Source organism: Cotesia glomerata, linkage group LG2, assembly GCF_020080835.1.
Source record: "Cotesia glomerata isolate CgM1 linkage group LG2, MPM_Cglom_v2.3, whole genome shotgun sequence".
Taxonomy (NCBI): Eukaryota; Metazoa; Arthropoda; class Insecta; order Hymenoptera; family Braconidae; genus Cotesia; species Cotesia glomerata.
The window spans coordinates 21,410,501-21,431,915 of record NC_058159.1 but is presented as its reverse complement, the minus strand read 5'-3'; the positions used below and the strand labels follow the sequence as shown (position 1 = coordinate 21,431,915).

Genomic DNA, 21,415 nt, shown 5'->3' with positions numbered 1-21,415 from the left:
AAGTATAAGTAGAATGAAATGAACGATGACTGCAATTTTTTGCCTTTTTTGGGGGTTTTTTGCATTTTACTCATAATTTTGAGGGTGTGCGGGTAAAACTGACTTCAGATTCAAATGCAGCACGTTAAAATACATAAAGATAGGTAGGTCCGGTCAAAAGTACAGACCACTTTTTTTTTTGTGGGCCGGTGTAATTTTTATGATTTTTACTGAAATAAACAAAATTGTGCCTATAAAAGTTAAGAAAAAAATGTATGACATAAAAAAATATGAAAAGTCTATGAGTATCATCCAGAACAAATTTTAATTTCGGTTTGTAGTTATTTAAATTGTTACCTATGTAATACAGACTTTGTTTAAAAATTATACAATTTTACACCTACCATTTCAATAATTAATAGTTTTATGAATTTATGAATATACTGCCCAATAGTAGTAATTTAGTGAATAAAAGTATTCACAGAGTAAAATATCTTCAACATCAAAAAATATTTTAACACCGCTTTAACACCGGAAAAAAATATTTACACCGGCAGCGGTGTTATTTTAACACCGCTTTCGGTGTTGGAATTTAACACCGCAAATTTTAACACCTACACCGCTTTGGACTTACCCCGGTTTTTTTTACAGTGTATAAAATACATAAAATCGGTGTGGGTACTCAAATGAAAGGTCTCGATGAGTGTAACATCAGAAGGAGCTTATATCTTTAAAATTATCATCAGTGGACAAAATACAATGTAATTTCTTAATTATTCACATTTTTTAGAATATAAGCTCATCCTGATTTTACGATCATCGAGATCTTTTATTTGAATACCCACACGAATTTTTTATATATCTTCTTCTTCTATACTAATAAATGGAGAGCCGATTTTTTTGTCTGGTTATACTGCGAAAACTACTGAACCGTTCGGAATAATACTCATATCATAAGATGCATCGTGTTTCGGAGAAGGTTTTAGTATATGATATGTTGGTGATTACTTATCCGGAGCCTATATTTTTTTGACTTAGAAATAATGAATTTTTATTGTAACTAAATTTATTCTATTCGATTGTCATTTGTTTAAAATAAATTTTTTAATTCTATTGCTTATGTTTATATACTAGGCAGATTTCTTCACTTATGAGACCTGCAATTTCTTTAATTGAAACTTTCAATGCTCATTACAAATTTTTTTTTTCAAATCAATTATTATTCATTTTTGTAAGAAAGACACGGGAATGTTACAATAATTGCACATTGAAAGTTACAATGAATATTAACTAGAATAATTATGTGGATAAAAGTTGTATGCTAATTCGATAGAATTGAGAATCTGTGCAAGTCAAAACAATACTCTAATTAAATTTCAAATCTAGATCTAAAAATGCAATTCTATAAAGCGCCCAGAGGAGCGGGCGAGTAATAGCTAGTTTTATATATTTCACAAATTGTATATATATAAAATATATGAAAAGCGTACACATAAATTGTATTTTTGAGCTCAAAGAGCTCAAAAAAATCAAAAGTGCAATTTTAAGCGCCTAGGTACGGAATTAGAGGGAAGTTGCAGGGATGGCCTACAGGGTCAACCGTTTTCCTAATTTTTTTTCTTTACTGTTCGTTACAAGCAAAATTAGATTTTTATGTCAATAATTTGGAAGGCAAATTCCATCAGAATGCATATTAGCTTAAATCTATACATCTATGACTTGAATGTGTCTACTTCCATTATATTTGCTTGAATGAGATAAAATAAAACATTAAAATAAAAACCTTTGAAGATAGGTTTGTTGTTCTATTAAAAAAACAATATAGTAATATACAGATAAGTTGTGATAAAGTAAATTATATTTATGTAAAAATATATAATTAACCAGGAAAAAATAAGTAAAACTTCGTAAAACGTTGTAGTAATTACTAAAAAAGAAAAATGTAAGAAAAAGTCCAAAACCCCAGTAGATGGACACTACTTACAAGCGATATTTTTAATTCATTATTTATATCGGAAATAATTAATTTATTAATTTTTTCCACTAAAAAATAAAGCTTAATAAAATTAAAGAGAAAAGGTGATAAATCGGATAGTAATTTTTAAAATACATCATAAAGTAATTTTATTAATTTTGAACACGCGATGCTTTTTCATGTAAAGTAACATATAAAATATATTAATATAAAGAATACTAATAATTAATAAATTATCAATATAAATTTATAAAACACAACGTTAAAAACATTTTATGTTGTCTTCTTCTTCTTTTTAATAGGTCTGTTCTCTTTTGCTTTTAAATTTCCTTCTCTCAATTTTCTCTTTTATTCAGATTTTTCTTTTTTCTCTTCAATTTCTTCAATAATCATAATAATACTTTCATTTTCAATACATTTCTGTTTGCTATAATTTTTACTCTTATTCTCACATTGATCCACCAATAAAATTAAAAAAAAAATAAGAAAATTCATCATATAAACTCAATGTCCATCTATTGGATAAAGGTCAGAAAAGTGTCACTAATAGATGGACACTAAATTCTATTATTTTTTTCGATTTTATCATTAAAATATTATATTTCTAGCTTTGTTAGTGAAATATAAGCGCAATCATAAGTACAAATCTTACTTTTTTTTTATTTTTAATAACAATAACAAATAACGTCCACCAGCTATCTGTCACATGCTTACTAGTATAGTGGTAGCGCTCTCGGAGCAAAAACTCGAGACGTCCAATTTGAATAATTTTTTTAAACTATTATTTTAAATAGAAAGTTAAAAAAAAATTACTTTTCGCTCTCAGAACTACTTGTAGACATAAAAAAAATAACGATTTAAGATTTTTGTTCTTAAAACTAATGTAATTGCTTCCGGAAATAATATTTGTCCATCTATTAGGGGGGGGGGTGTCCATATATTGGGGTATTTACCCTAGTAGAACGAGTTTTAATCAACATTGCGTGTCATTTGGAGGAAAAAATTTTCAAGTTTAAGATAAGCGGAGGCAAAATTTTCCTAAGGTGAAGGATAAAAGGTTAAAATGAATTTTCTGAGCAATAATAACAAAAAAGTGAGGATATCCAAATTTCAAAATTGAATTTTTGTGTTTATTTTTTATTTTCTAAAGGTCTGAAAAACTTTTTACGGTTAACAAAATTTCAAGTACTTAAAAATCTACTTATCAGTTCTAATAAAGATGTTAAATATGTTCAATTATTCATAAGCTTTCAGTGTTTGTATTATAAATAACTAATAATATTTTTTGAAGACAAGAAATAAATCAGTTAGTAAAATTAGTCCTTCAACGATGTCCATAGATCCTCTCGTAAATCCTAGTATGAATGATTTTTTAGTTTCCAACGAATTTAAGTTGAACCCGGTTTCGGCAAAGGATTCTGCAGCAAGGTCATATTGAATTTTATAATAATAAATTACTCTGACTCCTGCTGCGACAAATGAAGCAAATCCAATGAAATTAAAAAGTCCATGCTGTAGGAGTAAAAAGTCATAAGTTATTCGGATGATTGAAAGAGAAAATTTTACAAGTTTTTTATCTTACCATACTTCGATGGGCACGAATTTTACAAAATCCACTAAGAAGTAAAACAGAAATTATGATAAAATATCCTATTTCTATTCCACTAACTAGATAAGTCCATGGAAAAGCATCTTCATAAGATCGAAAAACAAAACTTATCCCTAGAATGCCCCCTAGCAATATCTAAAATAATTGTAAGTATTAATAGTCCTGTACTAAATATTTGCTGAAGTTGTTAATTTTCTAATTAAAAAATTTTGAACTGAAAATTTTAAATATATTTTTTTATTACCTGAGTTGAAGAAAATGTACAGGGGTATTAATCCTGTAGTATTTTTCCTAACAGGTGTGGTGAGTAGTACATGTTTAAAAATACATTTTTAAACCCCTGTACATTTTACACCTCTGTACATTTTCCTCAACTCAGGTAATAAATAAAATAAAAAAAAAAATATTTTTTTTTTTATTTAAACATTCCGATAAAAAATGTTATTTAAGTTCTAGTTCAATTACTGTTTTAATGCATTATTTGCAACCCTGAACTCATAGATGATTTTATCGATTATGTATATATTTTACTTACGAATTCAAAAATTTTTACGGCAAAGAATGTTAACCATGAGTCTTTATTATTGGATTCTATGGTAGTACTTTCAGCGGTATTATCCATTTTATGGGATATTTTTTTTTCTTTCTTTTTTTATACCACGTGGAAATATTTCAAAACAATTTCAATTACTGGTATGTGCTCAATCGTTCACTCTCGAATAAATAATAAGATAATATCCACTGAAATTTATATTTTATGACAGATTTATCAAATTAAGAAGGTAATTAAATTTTTGTTAACGACCGTGAATTGACTCACATATTATTATAATTGGTACACTAAGTAGAACATGGACTTATTTTTGTTCATTATGGTGGAGTATTAATGACATAGTTATTGATGATTTTTGTGGCATTGACGTAATAGCACCTATAAATAGATTATAAAATGTATTCAGATTTTAATTGTTTTATGTTAAACCAAATTAGTATTAAGAACCTAATTTCGAATAAATTGAATCCTCTGAAATAAGATAGTAAAATTCTACGAATAGGTTGAATTATTTTATATAAAATGGGTAGTTGTTAGTTCAAAATGATAAAAAAGGAATTTTGTAATTGTCATATATTTATTGAAATTTTAATGCAGCACTAATACAAGTTTAGACCGTTTGACGCGTCATGTAGACCTAACTGATGCTAATCATTGATTAAAAAGTTGATGTGACGTTTTCATTTTTGTCGCTTTTTCGTTGCTATGGTAACCACTTTGGCAACGGTTACCATAGCAACGGTTAAATATTTATGAATAAAATTTGTAATAATTAATTAAATTGTCGATAATAACCATTTTGATAGAAGCGCGCTCGATTTTCTAGTTATATAATTCATGTTATTTAATATTGTGTTTCGATGAAAATGAACTATTTTTTACAAATTTTTATTAATTAAAAATATTCAAAAGTCAAGTTCTTATATTCCTTTAAACTTTATACATCGTTCTGTCTATTTGTAATATTTTATAGTAGAATAGAATTAGGGGGGGAGGGAATATTGTAGCCGACATTGAGCCAAGCACTCAGTCCTATTGGACCATTGTACTCAGCCCTTCTAGGTTGGTTACGTTATATAGCTTGGAGATTGGCCAGGCCTGTCTGCTTCAAGAAGTGAAGCAACTGTCCCACGCCAATCTCCTGTATATCAATAGACTCTCCATCGCAGAATCCTAGTATGTCCTTTCGGGCTGTTGTCAGTTTTCTGCAATGGAGGATTAGATGTAGAGGAGTTTCCTCCTCCGATAGGCATCTGGGGCACATCGAGTGATCTGAGATGCCTAGGCGTCTCAGATGCCTGCCGGTTAGCCAGTGTCCTGTGATATACCCGACAGTTAGCCTTAGCAGCTTCTTGTCGAGCCCTATCAAGGACAAGCCTAATGTCTTGGAGGGTCCTTTGAAAAGTGCCCTCGTATGCATCATGCCTTTTGCCTCTGCCCACACTTCCTGAAACTTGTCATTAGTCCATAGGGAAGCGTGTTGCTTTATGAGACTAAAAGACACCGCTATGCTGATTACTGGTTCAGGGTCTCTTTTACGAGCTCCCGCTTTCGCCAGCTCATTTGCTTTGTCATTTCCTGCGTTCCCGCTATGGCCCGGTACCCACAGTAGTTTGACTTTGTTATACTCTGCTAATTCATTTAGGGAGTCTATGCATTTTCGCACTAGTCTCGAGGACACTTCAGTTTGTTCTAGTGCCCTGAGCGCAGCGCAACTATCGCTGCAGATGTACACGTGCTTGTTCCTGTGGTTGAGCTTAGAAATGTGCTCTACACAGGCCCAGATCGCGTATACCTCTGTCTGGAAAACCGAAGCAGTGTCCCCTAGCCGCAGAGAGATTTCTGTTTTCGGTCCACTGCTATAAATTCCAGCTCCTGCCCCTTTGTCCGTTTTTGAGCCGTCCGTATACCAGACTAGCCCTATGGGGGACAGGATGCTCTTGTTTTCCTCGTCCCATTCCTGCCTACTTGGGATAAGGACCTTGTATTGACGTCTGAAGTGGTAGCTTCGAGGGCTCATGTCTCCTCCTTGGGTTAGGAATCTGTCGAGTCCCCTGTCCCTTAGGATGGCTGCATGTCCCGTCCTAGCCCTTGTCCAGTGTCCGTTAAAGAGCAATCTCATTGCTGTTTTCATAGCAAGAGCTTCTGCAGTGATATGCGGGGGCTCCAGGTTCAGGAGCGCCCCCATTGCTAAGGTAGCTGTGGTTCTTAGAGCCCCAGTTATCCCTAGCAACGACAGTCGGTAGACTTTTAGGAATGCCTTGATGTTGATGTTCTTCTTAAGCGAAGGCCACCACACAACAGAGGCAAAGGTGAGCTGTGGAACCAAGATCGCCGTGTAAATCCACTTGATCAGTCTTGGTTTCAGGCCCCATGTTATGCCAAATATTCTTCTGCATGCCCAGAAAGTGGCAGTTGCTTTTTGGGTCTGCTTCTCGATATGGCTTCTCCATGTGAGCTTACTGTCTAGAGTTACGCCTAAGTAGCGTACCTCCTTTGAAAATTTAAGCTCCATGCCAAAGATAGAGGGAGCCGTAATTTTCAGCTTCCTTCTTTTGGTGAAGAGTACCACCTCTGTTTTGTTGGGGTTAACCCTTAGAGATTTTCCTATGCACCATTTCTGTATGAGATCTAGAGCACGTTGTGTTCTCCATCTCATCTCCGTCGGGCTTGAGCCTTTAATCATCAGTGCGACGTCATCGGCGTAGCCTACAGCATATACTCCTAGGTTTTCTAGTGCCACTAGGAGCTCATTGATGACCAGGATCCACATGAGAGGGGAGGTAACCCCACCTTGTGGGCAGCCCCTTCTCACACGGGCCCGGACTCTAGTGTCACTGAGTCCGGCAGTCACTATTCTTGTGCGAAGCATAAAATGAGCCCAACCGGTGATAGATTTCTCTACCCCGAAGAGCTCTGTAGCCTCGCATATTGATTCGAAGGGGGTATTGTCAAACGCCCCTTCTATATCTATAAACACTCCCAGGACCGATTCCTTCCCTCGAAAGGCCCTTTCAATGTAGGTAACCACATCATGTAGGGCCGTTTCGACGGATCTGCCTGCCTGGTATGCGTGCTGTGTATAATGCACCGGCGTGTCGTTTAGTGCATTATCTCTTATGTGCCTATCCACCAGTCTTTCCAATGTCTTGAGGAGAAACGATGTTAGGCTAATAGGTCTGAAGGACTTGGCCAGGTCATAGCTGCTTTTGCCATGTTTTGGTATAACCCTGACCTCACGCCAAGCCTTCGGTATGTAGCTTAGGGCCAGGCAGGCCCTAAAAAGTCTAGTTAGGTGTTTGATGAGGATTTCTCTTCCCTCCTGCAGGAGAGCCGGGAAGATCCCATCCACCCCTGGGCTCTTGAACCTTTCAAAGTTTCCAATTGCCCACCTTATTCTATCAGGTGTTATCACTCTGACGGCTGTGCTCCAGTCTCCTCGTTTCGTGACTGCTTTTATTATCGCATTCTCTGAGGCTTCTTCCTGTTCCAGTTCCATGAGTTCCGAGCCAGGAAAATGAACCTCGCAGAGGTGCGCTAATGTTTCCTCGTTGTTTTCAGTCACTCTACCATCTTGTAGGGTGAGGACACCGAGTTTTGTTTTAGGTCCTGAAGTAAAGATTCTGCGTAGGCGGGCCACCAGTGGTAAGTCCTCCAGCTCTCCGCAGAATCTCCTCCAGGCGTCTAGTTTTGAGACCTTGATATGTTTTTTATACAGTTTTTGGGCAGCTTTATAGTCTGCCCAGTCTTGGTCCGTTTTTGTCTTGATGGCCTTATTCAGCAACTTTCTGGACAGGGTGCGAAGCTTATTCAGCTTTGCATTCCACCATGTCACCCGTTTGCTGCTTTTCCTAACTTTTAGTGGGCAGGCAATCTCATAGGACTGAACAATGGCTTGTTGCAAGTGTTCGGCCACTTGCTCAATCCTTGGCACGTTCCTCAGTCCTCTTACAGGTCTCCCCAATCTGTTTCTTAGCTCTTTTTTATATTTGAGCCAGTCCGCAGATTTGGGGTTCCTATAAGTGTCCCGAGTTCCATTGCTATTGTTGCCTCTCACTAAAAAGTTTATCTGTCTGTGGTCAGAAAGAGAATCCTCTTTGCTGACTTCCCAGCCTCTGATTTCCTGTGCTATCCTTCGAGAGCCCAGCGTTAAATCGATCACTTCTTGCCTTCGAGAAGTGACAAAGGTAGGTTTGGATCCTTCATTCAGGATTTCCAAGCCTGTGGTTGAGAGGTACTCCAGCAATGCTGAGCCTCTTCTATTAATGTCTGAGCTGCCCCACACTATGTGATGTGCGTTTGCGTCACACCCCACAATGAGTGGCAGATCATTGACTTTGCAGTGCTCCACCAGTTTAATGACCTCCTCAGTGGGCACCGTCGTATCTTCATAGGGGAGATAGGCAGATCCTATTATGATATCCGCCTTAGTTTCTCCTATGGGAATTTTTATTGAGGCAACAGCCAGGTCTCTGGTGCAGAACTGGTGCAACTTGAGCGCTGTATGCTTCCTGTTTATGAAGATACAGGCCCTAGGCCCCTGCTCTGATTCACCATAGACCAGACTGCCACCTTTCAGTTCTATCCCTAATACTTGCCCTTTGTACGTCCAGGGTTCTTGTATCAGGGATACATCTGTGTGCCTCACTGCTAGGTCTCTGCTAAGTAAAGCAGAGGCCGCTTTGCAGTGCTGTAAGTTAATTTGCGAAAACGTCGTCTGCCTTGCAGCTGTAGTTACTGCATTGCTGACGGTCTTCGCGAATTTGCGGGAAGAGGGAGGTGGGAATGTGGGGGAAGGTTGGAGTTAAGGTGTGTCAAGGGGGATGGGGACATTTTCATGTCCATCTTCATCTCTCTTGCCTTGGGTGTTTGGTTCCTTCAATGTGCCGGACCCTTTCTCCCATTTGGCTAGGGCCTGAGCAAGGGTAGATTGCTTACCCAGCTTAAGCCCTTTGGCCCCTTCTTTAGCTAGCGTCTCCGCTTTAGTGGGCCTTCCTCTGGAGCTGGAACGTCCCTCGGGGATCGTTCCATCTTCTTCGGAGGCACTCCTAATTAGGAGACGCGCAGGCTTCAGAAGGGACCCTATGCCTTGCATCGTCGTTAGGGAAGAAGGACCCGGTTTCGTCGCTTGTGCCTCTCCACGGGAGGCCTCTCGGCTCTCCAGCGGGGTGGCAGCGACCGAAGTCCTTCGTCCCTCTGGAGGGATCGAGCCGCCCTTGGCATTCGAAGCCTTGGCCGGCTCGACCTCTCCCGTCGACAGTCCTCCCTTGGGAGGCTCGGTTTTGGGTGTGGGCTCAGTAGCCCCGGCAGCACTCTCTTTCCCCCCTCCGGATTTGGATTGGGCCTCGTAAAAGCGAGCCCTACCCAATCCGAAGTGGGGTGAGTAATTGCACCCCGAGAGTGTCGCCAGTGACTTCTGGTCCACCCCCAGAACCAGGTGAACGGTCTTGCCGACCGTTCGTCTGTCCCAGATTCTCCACAATTCAGTGTTGAGTCCAGGGTTTTGGCGAGCGAGTCTTCTCATAATCACTCCGCTCTCTTCGTTGGTTCCCAGGACCGCCGTCAGCTTCCTGAGCCAAGGAAGAGCCTCCCTCTCCAACACTTGGAGAACGAGACCCTCCCTAGCCCTGAGAGCTGGGACTGTCCTTAGGACCCACTTTTTGGAGTCTTCGTCGGCGCAAGTCACCCACAGCACTCCCTGTTCCCACCGGCATCCCTCGAAGCACGGGACTGCTTGTCCTGTGGGGACAGCATCCAGCGCTCCAACGAGTGCCTGCGTTACCAGGTCGCTGGTCTCTTGGCTCAGTAGCACCTCAGGGTAGCCAGAAGGTGTTATTGCCACCTTCCTGCTCGCCCGTACGGCGTCACTGAAGCCGCTCGACCTGTGGGCTATCTTGCCCTTTTTGGCCAAACTCTTAGCCTCTGGTGGAGTGTTCCCCTCGGGTCTAGGCCTTTTATTGCTTTTTCCCTTGGGGTCCTCCTCCACTTTGGCCACGGAGATGGTGGGAGGAGTAGTCCCGCAGTTTTGCTCCAGAGCCTGGGTCCCTAGGGCCAGTTTGGCTCTTCGGGCCCGTCTCTTTGTAGCACCACTGCGGTTCCTCTTCCTTCCATCATCTTTGGAGGAGTCACTGTGCCCGGCATTTGTCGAGCCCTGTGCCTCCTTCATGATATCTTTGGAGGAGTCACTGTGCCCGGCATTTGCTGAGCCCTGTGCCTCCTCCACGATGTCCATTTTCATGGAAGGACTGGGGTTCTCCGCAGAGTCCCCCAGTCCGTTGGGGTTTTTTACTGTGTTATCCATTTTGGTCCCACGAGTCTCCAGGAACTAAAGGTCACCGCTAACAGAGCCTGGCATGCCAGCGAAAGGCGCATAAATACAATGGGGTTGCGCCTGTTGCCCCAAGGGCATCGTTTGCGGCACTATAACCCTAGTACCATACAGCCATCGGCACGATGGCTCCCACCTTAGCTTGGGGGAGTTGGTCCGCGGCAGGGTCGGGGTCGCCCAAAGCCAGGTTTTACACTGGTTGTGCTTCCTTCGGCCTCTGCTGGCCGGGATCTGATTAGAGATCCCTGTCCTCTGTTGTAAGGGGTCCAGGTTTCTCCAAACAGGCCCACAGCCCCCCTATCCGCCACCCGGGGACGCGCCCGGTCGGCACTCAACCATGATATCCGCACCCGTCTATAGGGTTAGGATATCCCGAGATATTTTATAGTAAGTTTTAATGTTTAAAATTATCAATATATTGATATATTAATATATTAAAAATTCAACTGTAAATTATTATATTTTAATTTTTTTAATACCATATCAATTTTGACGACATGCAATTGCTTCTGTTAATTTACAAATGGTTAATTTCAGCATTCGCTAACAAATATTCGCGAAACGATAAATATGTACTGTTTAAAATTCTATTACTTAATAATTAATATCTAGTAACCAACGATTATTATTTAATAATGAGACAATGCAAATTGTCTCGCGTTTTCCAGCCTAAAACTAGCTACCCGAAAAATTTTTTGGTATTTAAAAAAAAATTTGTCTCAATATATATTAAGATGTGCCAAAATTCAATTTCCGTGAAGAACTTTTTAAAGTTGAAGTTTTGAGTTCCGCTTTTAACAGGAGCTGTGTTTAGGCATTTCCTGAGATATTTTGGGTTGAGACGTTCGTATTTGATTTTCATAGAATTTTTATAATTTTTTCTGGCTGCTGTGGAGATATCTCTTGGCTGGAAGTGCCCAAACAAAGCTGCTATTAAAAATTAAAAGCTGCTGGTAATCATTGGGTTGACCAAGATTAAATACCCCGTCTTGATTCAAGAATAGGCCAATGTAGGTGCGCCGAAGCTGAGTTCCCAATGCTTACCCAAGCGAGGCCCTGTCTTTCAACTTTGACAGTTCCTGTACGGGTAAAAGAAGATTCGAATTTTTTTTTTTTCAATATTAATTGTACTGTATTTTGCACAATAAGTGGAGCTGTTCTGTATATTTACGTAGTATTGTTTTAAAAACTTTATTCATAATCGCTAAATGATGTGTTGATTGAGCAAAGGGATGTATAACTTCAATGAACATCGTTCATAACGTGAGTTGAAAGATTAAAATAAATTTCCTGAACAATAATAACAAAAAGTATTGTATTGTATGTAACTCGCCTGCAAAAATTTATTTGCAAAAAAAATTTGAATTGACGTGGTGTTGATGAATTCTATGGTTTATTTAAACTATGAAATCATGCGAATTTCAAAATTGAATTTCTGTATTTCTATTTCACTTACTAAAGGAAATATTGACAGTAAATAATAATAGAATTGATAAATAAAAATAGTTCAATTATTTATGAGCTTCAATAATTTGTGATATACAAAACTAATAGTATCCTTTGAGGACGAGAAACAAATTAATTAATAGTACCAGACCTTCAACGATACTCACAGATCCTCGTGTAAATAATAGAATAATGATTTCTTCAATTCATAACTTGCTGCAATTACCGTAGAGTTTATTGGTAAATTATTTGTAGAATTATTAGAAATTTTATCATTTTGCAGAATTCGATAGCAGATGATAACAAGTTCAGCTTAAGTTCTTTATTAGTAACGAATTCTGGGCCCAAGTCATATTAAACTTTATAATAATAATAATAATAATAATAATAATAATAATAATAATAATAATAATAATAATAAATTATTCTTACTCTTAACATGATAAATAAAACACATCCCATCAAATTGAGAAGTCCATGCCATGGAAATAAGAAGTATCATATAATTTTTCGGGTGATTTAAAAAAAAAATTGAAAAGTTATTCAACTTACGATACATCGATACGCACAAATTTTACGAAATGCATTAATAAGAAAGACACACTGATAGAAGGATTTCTTAACATTTAAGAAGATTTTTTTGTATTTAAGAAATCATTTCTTAGTATTTAAAAAATATTTTTTTGTATTTAAGAAATATTTCTTAAATATTAAGAAATATATATATTTCTTAAATACTAAGAAATGATGTTTAAAAAATGATTTCTTAAATACTAAGAAATCCTTCTATCAGTACAGAAATCATGACAAAATATCCTGTTCCTATTCCATTCAAGGGTTATTCTGTTTTGAATGCATGAAAAATAACGCTATTTTTATTAATTTTTTTTAAGAATAGTGTTATGTTTCTTGACATAATTGTGTAAAACGACAATTAAACAGGAGTTATCAAAAAGTAGATAGGCCCGCGCTGTTGAAAAAATCTGAGAAAATTTCATAAGGATCGGTCCAGAAGTTTCTGAGATTTTTTCAACATTGCATACTTACCTATTTTTTTTGAGGACACCTGTTTATCTGGCATTTTCATACTGAAAAAGGGGTTAAAATCAATAAATTTTTTATTTTTTTTGTCGTTAATAAATGTTTTTGTTGAGCTTATCAAGTTTTACATCAATATACACAACAATATTATTAAAAATGAATTATTATTATGATGTTTTATTTGCATAACTTTACAGTTTTATACAAGCCTTAAAAATGAATTAATAAAAATAGCTTTATTTTCATGCATCCAAAGTAGAATAACCCTTAAACTCGATAATACCATGGAACATTCTACTAACTAGATAATACCATGGAACATTCTACTAACTAGATAATACCATGGCAAAGTATCTTCATAACTTTGAAAATAAAAACTTATTTACATAATACTCCCTAGCAATAATTATAAACTTACCATAAGAGCCGTGAATTTCCTAATCCGAAAATTTTGAATTAAAAATAAAAAAATTCTTTTTAGCTTACAATGTTGGAATTAATAATGAGAAAGTTATTTAATTTTGACGATGATGACTGAATTTCTCAATCTTTAACACGAAATAAAAAATTATTTTATGTCTCAAGAATTGGGATTGAAAATTTTTATTCAATTTTTTAATTCTTCATTCGGGATTAAATAAAATAAAAAAAAATCATTCACTATCTCGAGATTACTGATCAGTAATTGCGACTTAAAAATAGTTTTTCTATTTTTAATCTTATTATGGACTAGCTGTTACCCGCCCGCTCCGCTGGGCGCTTGATAGAATTGTATTTTTAGACCTAGACTTGAAATTTAATTTGAATATTGTTTCGACTTGCACAGATTTCAAATTCCATCAAATTGGCCTGTATCTTTTATCCATGTGATTATTCTAGCTAAAATTCATTGTAATTTTCAATGTGCAATCACTATAACATTCCCGTGGCTTTCTTCCGAAAATGAATATTAATTGACACGAAGAAAAAAATTTGAAATGAGCACTGATAGCTTTAGTTGAAGTAATTGCAGGTCTCATAAGTGAAGTTGAAATCTGCCTAGCTTAAATTGCAACGAATTTCGCGGTTAATTAAAATTTCCTTCTTAACATCAATTATACATAGAAAATTATTTGTACTTGTTTTTTACAAATTTTCTTAAAATGAGTAGCCAAATTTCTTTTCTATATCTGATGTGTTTAGAGAATGCAATGCTTTTAATCTGTTACATTTTCGCGGTCCCGTAATAAAAACAATTCATCGGTTATGTGATCAGCTAAAATAAAATATATGTAAAATTCTTAGTCCGTTGACTGAATAGCTACATGTAATATTAAATTTTGGAAACGTTACAATGACTTGTTTGCCGCTGCCAAAGAGACGATTGTTGTAAGAAAATGTCACTATTAAGAAACAAAAATATTCAAATCTGTTGACCTTGAAGGCCATCCCGGTATTTGCCTGTTTCTCTTGAGATTCTATCAAATTTTATATTTGTAGAAACTTTATTTGAAGAATATAGATTTTATGACAATTATCACTCCCGCACTCTTATGTGAGGGAAGAATTTCGTAAGATCCTATTCGAGATGATTTCTACATTATAAATAAAAGGTTCCAACGAAACTTCGAGTCCATAAAAACTATCGATTGGAAATCAGAAATTTTCATTGTTAACGCCCTCACAATACCTTTTGGGGTTAGAATTCGAGAAAATTTATTCTCAGCTGAACTTGATATCGTACACGAAGATTCCTACCAAATTTAGAATCTGCAGAAGTTACAGTTTGGAAATTAAAATTTTAGATTTTAACACCCACCCCCGCAATCCTTTGCGAAAGTAGAATTTTTTGGAATCTTTTTTGAGATGATCTCCTCATGAAAAATGAAAGATTCCTACCTAATTTCGAGTTTGTAGAAGTTACAGTTTGGAAATGGAAATTTTAAATTCTAACACCCACCCCCGCAATCCCTGTCCGAAGTATAATTTATCGAAACCCGTTTTGAGGTGATCTCTACATGACAAATAAAAGATTCCTATCAAATTTACAGTTTTTAAAAGCTATATTTTGGAAATTAAGATTTTTTAGCTTCCCGCTAAGAAAATTAAAAATTTTTAAAAGTTGGGAAATTATTGGTTACACCCCGTTTTTCGAAAATCGAGTTTACAACGGATGTTGACGTTTTGGGGTCCTAGGAAGCTTCCCCAAATGTGTATGTGTGTGTGTGTGTGTGTGTGTGTGTGTGTGTGTGTGTGTGTGTGTGTGTGTGTGTGTGTGTAAATCTCTCATAACTTTTGAACGGATCATCCGATTCGATCGAAATAAGCGGCGTTCTGAAGAGTTCCTTTGCCCCTAGAATTCTGATGCTAATTTACAGAATTTGAGTCGATCGATTTTGAGAAATCTCAAAAATAAAATTTCTAAAAATTCGTTTTTTTGAAATATCTTTTAAACGGCTGAACCGATCAATTCCAAAAACTAATCAGCTCTTAACCTTAAAAAATCACGTCGATTGCCACCAGCCCGGTCAAAATCGGTTGATTTGTTCGTGATATATCGTTGTCGAAAAAAATTGGGAAAATGTTTTTTTCAGAATTTCTATGAGATTTTTAGTCTGACCAGTTTACGCTTAAAGATTTTTCAAAGAACTCAAAAAACTGCGTTGAATGCCGTAAACCGTGAGAAAATCGGTGAATTAATTCAAAAGTTATTGTGGTTTGAAAATTCAAAAAATAGTGTTCTATAAAACTTCCATTAGTCTTTTGAGCTCAAAGAGCTCAAAAGCACAGAACAGCGATTTATTTGAGCTCGGAGAGCTCAAAATTACACAAAAATTATATTTTTGAGCTCGAAGAGCTTTAAAAATAAGTGAATTGTTGAGCACTTAGGTATGGAGGTAGCGCGAAGTTGCAGGGATGGTTTTTAGGGTCAACCGTTTTCCTAATTTTTTTTGTCAACACCCACCCCCGCAATCCTTATTGGGGGTGATTTGTCGTAAAATCCGCTCTTAGATTATTTCTACATCACACATAGAAGATTCTTACCGAATTTGGAGTATATAAGAGCTGTATTTTACAAACGGGAAATTTTCATTATCAACGCCCCCGTAATCGCTTTTGGAGTTGGAATTTGATAAAATTCATTCTTAGCTGAACTGGACATCATACACGAAGATTCTCACCGAATTTAAAGTCTGTAGAAGTTACAGTTTGAAAATGAAAATTTTAGATTTTAACACCCACCTCCGCAATTCCTATTGAAAGTAGACTTTATTGAAATCTATTTTGAGGTGATCTCTACATGAGAAATAAACGATTCCTACCAAATTTAGAGTTTTACGATGCTATATTTTGAAAATTAAGATTTTTTATTGTTAACACCCACCCCCACGATCATTATTGGAGTTGATTCGTTGTAAAATCCATTCTTAGATCATTTCTATATCACATATAGAAGACCTACTAAATTTCGAGTTCATAGGAGCTATAGCTTGGAAATTAAAAATTTTAATTGTTAACACCCACCCCCGCAAACTCCTATGAGGTATCTTAAAAATCGTTCGTATATTATTTCTACATCTTTTAGAAAAAATTTCTACCCAATTGGAGTCTGTAGGAACTACAGCTCGGAAATTTGAAATTTTCATTGTTAAGACCCACCCCCGCAACCCCCTGTGGGGTAGGATATCGTAAAATTCGTTTATAAATTATTTTTACATCACTTACAGAAGATTCCTACAAAATTTTAAGTCTGTAAGAGCTATAGCTTGAAAATTAAAAATTTTCATTGTTAGTACCCACGCCCGCAATTCTCTCTGGGGTGAGATATCGTTATATTTGTGTATAGATTATTTCTGCATCTCTTACAGAAGATTCCTACCAAATTTGGAGTAGATAGGAGCTATAGTTTAAAAACGGGAATTTTTCATTGTTAACGCCCCCGCAACCCCCCTTGTAGGTGGAATTTCGTAAAATCCGTTCTTAGCTGACCTCTACTCGGCAAAAAGAATATTTCTACTAAATTTCAAGTTTCTAGGTCTTATAGTTCCAGAGATATCGTGATGAGTGACTATATCTACAGAAAGTCTCTTATGTATATAGAAGATTTCATTTTGGTATTCTAACTTTATAGTTAACTATATTTCAATCTATAACGCTGGTAAATACTTTCGTTTCCTCAGTTTCAACTTATGGCATATAGCAGATTCTTATCAAATTTGGATCTTATAGGAACTACAGCTCGGAAATTTGAAATTTTCATTGTTAAGACCCACCCCCGCAACCCCCTGTGGATAGGATATCGTAAAATTCGTTCATTAATTATTTTTACATCACTTACAGAAAATTCATACAAAATTAGGATTCTATAGGAGCTATAGCTCAGAAATTTTAAATTTTCATTGTTAACGCCCTCTCTCTCAATCCATATTGGGAGTAGATTGTCATAAAATCCGCTCTTAGATCATTTCTACATCATTAGTAGGAGATTCCTACCAAATTTGGAGTCGATAGAAGCTATAGTTTAAAAATGGGAATTTTCCATTGTCAACGCCCCCGCGACCCCCCTTGTGGGTGGAATTCCGTAAAATCCGTTCTTAGCTGACCTCTACTCGGCGAAAGGAATATTCCTACCAAATTTCAAGTCTCTATGCCTTATGGTTCCACAGATATCGTGATGAGTCAATATATAGGTGGAAATCTCTTATATATATATATATATATATATATATATATATATATATATATATATATATATATATATATATATATATATATATATATATATATATATAGATTTATGAATTGAAAAATTATTTTTTGTTCATTTTTTTTTATTAAAAAATAAAAAAAAAAAGGAAAATGTAATTCTAGTGCTAATTTACTTATTTTTTTCAATGTATTATTTACAACCCTGATCTGTAAAATTGATTTTTCAATCATATATGTTTTTTACTCACGAATTGAAAAATTTTTATGGCAAGAATTTCATCCATGAGCTTTTATTATTGAATGCAAGTGCATTATCAACGGTTTTATCAACAATTTTAATGATATTGTAAATTTTTTGGGATTTTTTTTACACAATCTGAAAAGATTTGAAAACAGCTTTGATTGTTAATATATACTTCACAGTTCACTAACGAATGTAAATTACTAATGATGTAGTTATTAACGACTTGGGTGCCATTGATGTAATTGCATCTAAAAATACCCCATTCCTCCTTTTTAGATAAAAATACGTTAAAGCTTTCTTATGTTAAAATTCTTATATTATGAAAAAAGTGAAATTGTTATATATTACTATAGGCTGAATTTTTTTCGTAATATTTATAATCATAATCACTAAATACTGTGATGATTGATCAAGTGATGAAATTTCTATAATTTCAGCCATTTTCTAAACGGTACCATTTTCTCTGAATGGGTGAGAATTAATATTTAATTTAAAAGTCGTCGGGAACTTTCAACTGATACTAAAAACTTTGCGGTCATCTGTCGACCTTTGATTGAAAAGATGATTTCGTTATATTAAATCGAAAATAATTTTCAATATCTTCTTTTACATTGAAACGGCCTTCGCAGTGTATACAAACGTGCTTTTATATCTTTTTTTTCAACCTACTATATCATACTATTTTCTTTGTTTTTGAAAGTTTCTTAGAATAACGAAAAAAAAATAATTTCTGTGAAAGTAGTTATTTTAGGACATATTGATATAAATCAACCTTAAGAATATTTTCCAAATGCTACCATTATAAATCCTTTAGCATACTTATTATACTAAAATTTTTAGTCGCTAAATTTAACCACTAATCATAAAAAGTATTAAAGAATAATTTTTATAAATTTATCATAGTTAATTGCTTCGTACTATATGTGGAGCATTCCATACCAAATCGGCCACTTTTTGAGGTCAACTTCTCTAATATTTTGAAAAAATTTTTGTTTTTGAGACGGAAAAAAAAAAAGAAAATGAAAAAAAAAATCGATTTTTTGAAAATTCTGCCTACCCCTAACCCCTTAAACGACCGATTGACTTCGAAATCTAATCAGCTCGCAGTCTCAATGAACACTTTCGAACGCTGTATCGCTCATCTTGATCGATTGATTCGTTCTAAAAGATTTCGTACCACAAAATTTTATTTACATATATACATACATACACACACACACACACACACACACACACACACACACACACACACACACACACACAGCCGGATGTTCAACCGAAAATAGTCGGAATAGCTTCTTAGGACTTCAAAACGTGAAGATCTGATGAAAATTCGCTTTTTCAAAATCGGACCGAAATCTATAACTTCCTACTTTTTAAAATTATCAATGTTTAATTTTCAAAACGGGAAGTTAAAAATTTTTTTTTTAAAAATGAATTTTTAAATTTCAATATCCAAAAACAGGTGGAGCTAATGTATATAAATTATGAAAAGGAAATGTTTCAGTGCCAATGGCTAATGCTCAAAACTATCTGTACACGGAGAAAATTTTATAGTAGAGTTTACTATCTAGTTATGATAAAATCTATTAACTGAATTCGATAGTAGTAAATATTATTTAAATAATTATGTAAACCATCTGAATTGTAGTAGTTACCATCCTGATGGTAACTACTACTATTATGATGGTAATCAGTAATAATAGCTATTATTATTTTAACTAGTTACTACTATTATCAAAATCGTAATTCCTAATATAACCTGATGGTTACAGTTACCATCAGTAATAATAATAGCTACTATCTAAGCTAGTATAAAATATTTAAAAAATTAAAAATTTGCGTTAGCGTGAATGCATTTCTGAATAAACGAAAATCAGTTGTAGCGCAGTGTAGTACACAAAAAATCGGGATTAAATTCAGATTGAATGTATATTTAAATTTTTGTTTGTCTAACACAAGTTTCAACGCCAAATTTTTCAAAAAAAATTTGAAATTCCCAAAGAAATCAAAATTTTCAATAAAATTCAAATTTCAAAAAAAAAATTTTAATCTTACAAAAAATTTTTAAAAAACATAATTTTCAAAAAATCTAAGATTTTCAAAAAAAAATGTTGAATACAATGAAGCTTTAAACTAATTATTAATCATAATTATCTAATTATTTAAATTAAATTTTTCCCTTTAACAATTGCAATTAAAGAGAGCATACTCTTTGCTCCAGTTGATGGTATCGTATTTTGAGATGCACCGAATCAGCTTGACTACATGGAATTTTTCTTCTGAGTCATTCCATATGAAATCGTCTCAAAAAAAAAAAAAAATTGTTGCCGTCTCATTTTAGATTTTGGTGTAACTTTGAGAAACTCTTCTCTAGGGTCCCAAAGAACAAAATTTACACGAGTTTGATTTTTACAAGCGCGTGTTTTCGCCTATTTAAATAAAGAATTTTAAAAATCGATATTTTTAAGGCTTATTAACTTTTACTGTGAAATTTTTCTGTTTGAAGCTATCTGCATGATCAAGATGGAATTCACAGTGGGAAAGATAGTAGTTTAAGGAAAAATGAAGATAATTGGCTCGGACGAGTCCTTTAAATATAAGCAGCGTGCTGAAAATGAGTGTTTTTTAGTCATTTTTCGTGAATTTCAATCAACTCTAGCGTCTTAACTGTTGATAATTAAAAACTCATGCTCCGCGGGAATTAAGTATATATATCATATTAAAAATTCAGCCACAAGTTGACTTGAGCTGCCCACTCTTCATAGAAGAAAACTTTGCTCGAAGTTTTGAAATTAAAAAAAATTCCAATTTTCAGGTTATGAAACGAGCTTGTTGACTGCGCGATAAAAATCTGATACTCACAGAATCTATTGTTCTTACCTCCAACTTTAAACGACTACATCACTTGTTTTGTTATTTTCATTTTTAGTGCATGTGCGAGCCGTTTTTTTTATAGCAAAAATCAACTCAATTTTTTTTTTTTTTAAATAACTGGTAGTTTTTATCTCAATTTTTTGTCTATAAAAATTCTGTCTTCACAACAGAATTTTTATATATTTTCATGCATGCGTATAGAGATAAGCTTATTTTCAATATTTGACTGCATTGCATTGAAAAGTAAGTGAGAATAGACGTAAATTCAAACGAAAAATTAGAAATATTATTAATTATTAACAATATAAGTATACTCGAGAAGTAAATTCGAGTTCATAAGTATCAATTAAATTACTAATAACTTAATCTCTGTCACTTTCCAATTTATATATTTTTTTGTGATTCGATGCCGTCGATTGGAAAAGTAAGCAAAATGGAAAAGTAAACAAACTTCTTAGATTATCGGTGTCAAATTTTACGCATCAGCTTAACGCTATTGTTTCACTCACTCTTCGCTTGTCGCGTGCTTTCCCCGACCAAGTTAGGTTGCATGGTAGTAATTAAGCGGGAGAGCAGCGACATTTGGCCGTGGCGGATTTTTGAAGAACTTTAACTCTTTGTCTATAAAAGCTCAATTGTCATTGTTTCAGAGAGCGTTCTTTTGTTCAGTTCGG

General features: G+C 35.0%; 2 protein-coding genes across 2 annotated transcripts; both read right to left on the bottom strand.

The window, feature by feature from the left end:
• Positions 1 to 3,188: 3,188 nt before the first annotated feature.
• LOC123259370 lies at positions 3,189 to 10,940 on the bottom strand. The gene is made up of 5 exons (XM_044719822.1): positions 10,892 to 10,940; positions 4,229 to 4,494; positions 4,099 to 4,192; positions 3,537 to 3,698; positions 3,189 to 3,466 (listed from the first exon to the last, which is right to left on the bottom strand). Exons 3-5 carry the CDS (start codon positions 4,183 to 4,185, stop codon positions 3,227 to 3,229), a joined length of 489 nt encoding a protein of 162 aa, XP_044575757.1. The 5' UTR covers positions 4,186 to 4,192; positions 4,229 to 4,494; positions 10,892 to 10,940; the 3' UTR covers positions 3,189 to 3,226.
• LOC123259069 lies at positions 5,189 to 10,417 on the bottom strand. The gene is made up of 2 exons (XM_044719334.1): positions 8,948 to 10,417; positions 5,189 to 8,806 (listed from the first exon to the last, which is right to left on the bottom strand). Exons 1-2 carry the CDS (start codon positions 10,415 to 10,417, stop codon positions 5,189 to 5,191), a joined length of 5,088 nt encoding a protein of 1,695 aa, XP_044575269.1.
• Positions 10,941 to 21,415: the final 10,475 nt, after the last annotated feature.

What these genes read in the sequence shown, in the direction of transcription:
- LOC123259069 (XM_044719334.1), bottom strand. Translation starts at nt 10,417, where the DNA reads ATGGATAACACAGTAAAAAACCCCAACGGACTGGGGGACTCTGCGGAG. An exon ending in ATGAAGATGGACATGAAAAT is followed by an intron (nt 8,807 to 8,947) that starts GTCCCCATCCCC and finishes ATTAACTTACAG; the next exon opens with CACTGCAAAGCGGCCTCTGC.
- LOC123259370 (XM_044719822.1), bottom strand. Translation starts at nt 4,185, where the DNA reads ATGGATAATACCGCTGAAAGTACTACCATAGAATCCAATAATAAAGAC. An exon ending in CCGTAAAAATTTTTGAATTC is followed by an intron (nt 3,699 to 4,098) that starts GTAAGTAAAATA and finishes CAATTATTTTAG; the next exon opens with ATATTGCTAGGGGGCATTCT. An exon ending in TTCGTGCCCATCGAAGTATG is followed by an intron (nt 3,467 to 3,536) that starts GTAAGATAAAAA and finishes TTACTCCTACAG; the next exon opens with CATGGACTTTTTAATTTCAT.